Below are 6,034 nucleotides of genomic sequence, written 5' to 3' on the forward strand. Positions count from 1 at the left end.
AAACTAATAAATGATTAATGAGCTGCAAACAGGAAAAAAAAACAGAAAATATTACTGAATCAAATCATTATTATTGATTTAAGAGCAACGTGAACTCAAATACATCAACTTTTGGTATATATTTTCCTAACTTTATACTTCTGTTTTGTTCACACAGCTTGGCAGCCTGATCTACCTCGCCAATAACATTATCCCACAAGATGAGGTACTTATTGCATAACCTGTCAATATAAAAAAAATGCCTTTGTGGAATTTGGTGTTAGAGTATTCATCTCTCTAACATTGATTTTCAATGATTCATTTAGCCTCGAGCCTCACATCATGTAAGAGGAGACAACATACAAAGAATACACTCTGTTAAAGGCAGGGTGAGTGCTTAATTATCATCGAAGCCCTTGTGAAGAGATTTGTTTTTAGTTGTCTCTTGAACAACCTTGGATTAACACTGATCTGTTCCGTCTTCTCCCTGAAGCTCAACCTGGTGGCGTTGAACCAGCCTCACTCAGGGGACATGATGGGGCTTGACATGGCTGACCGGATGTGCTTCGAGCAGGCCAAGGCGATGGGTTTGGCTCCCAACTACCGTGCCTTCATTTCATCCCACAGACAAGACCTGGTTCACGTTGTCTATCCAGGTTTCCGGCAGACTCTGCCAGTTACCAACCTCAGAGTGAGTGCTGCTTTTTACTCTCAAACAACCACTAGCATCAAAATTTCATCATGTCCGAAGCATATGTTTTTAAATGTATCGAACCCGCTATGTCTGACCACAGGGAGACATGATGTTTAGGAATTGGCGCTCAATTTTTACTGGCAATGGGGGGCCGATCAATACCAGGATACCCATCTACTCCTTTGATGGCCGGGATGTCTTAGCTGACCCCTTCTGGTTTGTACACTTCATTTACTGAATTTGTTTCTTGGAGTCTGTTCATCTGTCTACAGCAGTGATATTTTCTGTTCTCTTTGCATTAGGCCTCAGAAGAGTGTTTGGCACGGCTCTACCAGCCAGGGGCTCCGCGCAACAGACAAGCACTGCGAGACATGGCGAGCAGACCATGTATCCGTCATGGGCCAGTCATCAAGCCTGACCTCAGGTCTGCTCATGGGTCAGGAGACTCGAAGCTGTTCCAACGAGTACATTGTCCTGTGCATTGAGACCCACAAAAACCCGTAAACCACCCTGTCCCTGAATACCACTCATGCAAGGAAACCCATCCGAGCCTCCACTGAAGTTAAAACCTCTGGAAAAAGATCTGAGCACCCCTCTTGGAAAAACGATGTCGCTTTCTGCACATCTTTGGTTCTACGTGTAGCATTTTGTGTTCTTTTCCGACTCCACTTTCACACTTACAACATGAATGTTACTAATTCTGACACCTTTCCCTCTACTGGCATCACACAAAGGGTTTGAGGCAGTAACAAACTGCTGACATCAGCAAGATATCTCCTGGGAAGGTAAGCTAATATTAGGTTGTTGCTACACTCTGGAGCTGAAACTAGTTTGTGAACTGCTTAGCAAAGAAATGAATAGAAACGACCCTTTGTGTTGTAAAGCAATCCAAAAGATTTCCAACTTGGCATATACAATACTGTAAAACCCAGGACAGATGCTAACATGGGCTGCTAATCTTTTTAGCATCCTTAATAGTCTAACATCTCAAATGCAATGTGCTAAGGATTTAGTCATGTTAAAATGATACACGCAGCACCCAGATTTTTGTTTTGTTTTTTCAAGAAAGGTGGCAACAAGACACATCTGTGTTATGTTATGCGAACCATACATAAAGTAACACTCATGGGTTTTCCCCTCACTTGTGCAGGCGTGTTGAGGATGAGAGAGGTCCTTTTTTTTTCGTAGTTCTTCAGGAGACTGGAAGTAAAGGCTGAGGTTGGCTGCAGGAACCTGCACCTGCCCTGAAGCGTGGCAGTCCAAAGACTTTTCCAATGGAAGTGTAAAAGGCAACTTACATATTTTTTTTCTATGTTTACAGGTTGTCTTGAAAGGTTTTAAACCAATTCAGGAAAAAAAAAAGTTCTATTAAGACCAGAACTCTTCACAAACAACACGTCCCTCGGACAACCAGTGTTGCCACCAAAGTAACTTTTGATGCACTGTACTTCATTTTTTATATTTTCTAGTTCAATATTTTCATTCTTTAAAACGTGTTTGTCTTGTAGCTTTTTCATCTTATCAGCTCTTTCTCTTAAGGGTATTTAATTTAAATTCAATGATTTATTTATACTGTCACAGCACATAACAAGAAATCAGATGGTTAAATTTAAGAATGTAATTTATCATGTGTTGTTTGTCAAATGACTGTTTCTTCTAACTTTTTGCCTGTTTTCTTTCTTTTTTTATTTTCATATGTTGTCTTTTCATTGTTTGTTTTTTTTCCTCAAGTTTGGAGAATTCTGGAGAACATTAGCGACATCAAAAATAATTTCCATCCACTGTAAAAGTGCCATTAAAACAAATCATTCAGTTTTATGTTGGAAAGAAACCCTAGAAACTGTCTTAGGTCAAAGTGAAAGCATGTGTTTTGTATAGATATTGGTGCTTTATGTTGAATAAAGACTTTTCATAACTTGTGTTTCTTTCATTCTTATTTTAGAAAAAAAAAAAATCCTGTGGTTATTTAATCTGCTTCAAGATTTTGATTTTATAGCACAAAGACTTTATGCATTGGTTCAGTTGTATCACTGCTGTCAACCTGCCAATTAAGAAAGATGTGTTTGCTAATTCAAGTCAGTGCATGATGCTGTTAATATTAGAGCGTGACCAATACAGGATTTTTTAGACCATATCTGATATTTGATTTTAGAAATCAGATATATTGAATTTATATTTTTAAGACACATGAAAGATAAGCAAATTTGAAAATTATTATGTGTAGTTATGTATTTATTGTTTACGATGTTTCCAGCTTTACTTGGATCTGTTGGATGAGGTGCTTGTGGCGTTGCAAATGCTCTGTTTTACTTTGCTGAGTGCCTTGTGGTGGATAAACCATGCATCCTCAACAATCATAATATGACTGAAGGGTGTTTCTCTCATCTCTTCTCAGCTTTCTTGCCTTTTTAATTTCCGTTTATTTATTTGATTTGTTATAGATGTTAACCGTCATATGTTGGCAAATAGCTAGCGTCAATTCTAATATATTAACCTTCCTGATGTAAATCGTGCTTTATTATTGGCCATCTGGAAATATCACAACATGTATTTTAGTCATAAGAAATTGAAGTTTCCAGTCCTTTTCAAGGTAATATTTTAAAGTTGTCGACTCACACCTACCCCAGACTGTTCACTGCGGAAAACCTTTAGTAAGCAAGACAAAGGGTTATAAGTATAATGACCCCTGCCTGCTGCCTATTGCTGAGGGGAACTCAAGATGGAACAGAGTTCAGCCCCTGTCTATGGCACTGGTTCCAAAGTTCTCAGAAATGCATTGATATTAGCCTGACTATATCTAGGTAATCTCTGAGGATCTCTGTTCTGATCAGTTTGGAAACTGTGGTGGAGAGCAGGTGATTAGAAGTGCTATCCATCATGAGGTGTCCTACTAGCCTTGTCACCACCTACTGGATGGAACATGAGGCCCCTTCCAGGGCAGACTGATTCACTTATTTTGCCACAGGGACAGATTTTAAAGGGCTTTTTTTTTTTTTTACAGCACCTTGCAGTTTGTGGTGCAATAACATAGGAATTTCTCAACTTGGCTGGTGGTATAAATAAAGTATGTAGTATCTTACACTAAACACAGATATTGAATCAGTTATGTACAGCAGCAGTTCAGGCACATAAACAAACAGTAGAAAACAGATGACGCACAGAGGAAGAGGTGCTTCTGCACCCGTGACATTGTGCATGACTTTCAAAATCAAGCTTTCATGCACTTCACTTTTTAACACAGCTAATTTGAAGTCCTGATGGATGTTTTGCTTCTTGTATGATTATTGAATAAAACAATCTTGAGTTTAGAAGAAATGTTAATTTGCTGCAGCCCTACCTCTTCAGTAGTAATAGTTATGCTATAAGTACCTTTGCTGCACTGAATGTCATTCTGAGTTAGCGTTGCACTGGAGGTTAAAGGCTTTGCAAACACAATCTAAATATGGTTCTTCAAACAAAAGTTACAAAGATCTGGCACGGAAGGAAAAGCTAACCAAATAGCCAAACCCCTTTGCCTTCACATAATAGAGCAGTAGTTGTGGGGTAATAGAGTTTGCTCTTATTTTTACTTTGACAGCTTTTGCAAGTTTTTTGGACATGAAGGCATTCAAGGTGCTGTGACACTATTACACTTTTATTTTTGTGTAAGTTCAGTGTAAGTGTGCTTAATCAGTTGCTTTAACTTTATTTAAAGGTTCTGTTTGCGCTTCTCCTGACTGCAGCAACAATTGACGGGCAGTCTTTTCATGTTGGCAAGTGTCCGAAGCCATCTGTTCAAGAAGACTTCAACGTTACAAAGGTATAATATTGAATTATTAGTGCTATTAATGACTACATTCTGCTGAACTTTGATTTCTAACCTTAAACTGTGTGCAGGGTGTTCAGCTCTATTAGGCCTCGCTTTATTTTATGTTTTAGGTTAATTGGAGGTAGTTGTTTTAATGAAGGAAAACACTGTTACTGGTGGACTCCGTGTGGTCATAAAATAAGAAGAAAATTTCTTCTGTCTTTAGTATATGGGTACCTGGTACGAAATTGAGAAGCTTCCAGCTGTGTTTGAAAGAGGAACATGCAACCAAGCTACATACAGTCTTCAGTCCGATGGAACAGTCAAAGTTCACAATGCGGAGCTCCTGTAAGGTTTCAGCTGTTCTTCTGCTTTGCAAAAAATTCTTATTTTTGGCCAAAAATGTGCCTATAACTATCTAGGTGAAACTACTACCCTACCCTGCAAAGGAATAAATATTGATTGGTGTCACCCCATGTGCTCTTGTCTAAATTACAGGTCTGATGGGACGATAAACTCGATTGAGGGAGTTGCCAAAGTTAAAGAACCATCTCAACCTGCTGTTCTAAGTGTCAACTTCTTTAAAGGTACTTTTTTGAACACAGCTTGTATATTTTAATGAAATAAAAATATAAATACAAAGTACTTTCAATGGTACTTTTTTTTAAAAATATACAATCTGTGTCTATATCCAGGTGTTGCAGATGGTCCCTACTGGGTGCTCTCCACAGATTACCAGTCCTATTCTTTGGTGTACTCTTGTTCTGACTTCTTTGGAGTTTTTAACATTGACTTTGCCTGGATCCTGGCTCGCACTCGTACGCTGACTGAGGATGCCATCAAACAGTTACATGAGAAGCTGACTGCTGCGGGTGTCAATGTAAATCGCCTTGAAGTCTCCAACCAGACTGCTTGTGATGTTATGGTTATGACCTGACCTTATCTGACCTCTAAAAATTGAACTAAAAAACTACAAAGTGCTGATTACCTGTTTGAGCTGTAATAATATTAATAATAATAATGGATTGCATTTATATAGCGCTTTTTGGGGCCCTCAAAGCGCTTTACAATTCCACTATTCATTCACTCTCACATTCATACACTGGTGGAGGCAAGCTACAGTTGTAGCCACAGCTGCCCTAGGACTATGATATAAATGTGTTGATAAAATTACAGAATATGATAAATAAAATGCAAACACTTAATAGAAGCTAAGCTACTCTTCGATTCATGATTCTTTTGTTGCATTCTGGCGAAGTTTGTTCACTTTTTCCACCTTTTCAGTATTAGCTTATTGTGTAAAGGTGTTTAATTTGACTAAAAATAGAATATCATCCATCTAACAGCATGAATACAACTTTAAATGCTGTCAAACTGGGATGCAGTTAAATATGTTTATTCACTTAGATTTTTACTTTTAGTTTATAGTGGCAAAATTATGACTGGCCAGAATGAATCCTATTTGCCGCTGAAGGCTGTCAGAGAAAGCAAAACAAAGGCACACACACACACACGCTTATGTGTGTGTGTGTATATGTGTGTGTGTGTGTGTGTGTGTATATATATATATATAT

At 38.3% G+C, this 6,034-nt stretch overlaps 2 protein-coding genes across 2 annotated transcripts in view; both read left to right on the forward strand.

The window, feature by feature from the left end:
* LOC102196989 (collagen alpha-1(XVIII) chain-like) overlaps window positions 1-2,588 on the forward strand; it is a 67,832-nt gene extending 65,244 nt beyond the window's left edge. Inside the window, exons 38-42 of the mRNA XM_005730507.1 lie at window positions 147-205; window positions 306-368; window positions 473-670; window positions 774-889; window positions 976-2,588. Of these exons, the coding sequence (XP_005730564.1) occupies window positions 147-205; window positions 306-368; window positions 473-670; window positions 774-889; window positions 976-1,177 (638 nt within the window). The 3' untranslated portion in view covers window positions 1,178-2,588. The remainder of the gene's footprint in view (window positions 1-146; window positions 206-305; window positions 369-472; window positions 671-773; window positions 890-975) is intronic.
* Window positions 2,589-4,270: 1,682 nt separating this feature from the next.
* On the forward strand, window positions 4,271-5,397 carry LOC102197271 (apolipoprotein D-like). Its single transcript, XM_005730508.1, has 5 exons — window positions 4,271-4,285; window positions 4,368-4,472; window positions 4,687-4,808; window positions 4,959-5,047; window positions 5,156-5,397. The coding sequence occupies exons 1-5, from the start codon at window positions 4,271-4,273 to the stop codon at window positions 5,395-5,397; spliced, it is 573 nt and encodes a 190-aa protein (XP_005730565.1).
* Window positions 5,398-6,034: the final 637 nt, after the last annotated feature.

Source organism: Pundamilia nyererei, unplaced genomic scaffold (genome assembly GCF_000239375.1).
Source record: "Pundamilia nyererei isolate P.nyererei 1_Seehausen unplaced genomic scaffold, PunNye1.0 scaffold00037, whole genome shotgun sequence".
Classification (NCBI taxonomy): domain Eukaryota; kingdom Metazoa; phylum Chordata; class Actinopteri; order Cichliformes; family Cichlidae; genus Pundamilia; species Pundamilia nyererei.

Excerpts from the sequence above, each read along its gene's own strand:
- LOC102197271 (XM_005730508.1), top strand. Across the intron at positions 4,473-4,686 it reads AAGACTTCAACGTTACAAAG|TATATGGGTACCTGGTACGA; the intron begins GTATAATATTGA and ends TTCTGTCTTTAG. Across the intron at positions 5,048-5,155 it reads AAGTGTCAACTTCTTTAAAG|GTGTTGCAGATGGTCCCTAC; the intron begins GTACTTTTTTGA and ends GTCTATATCCAG.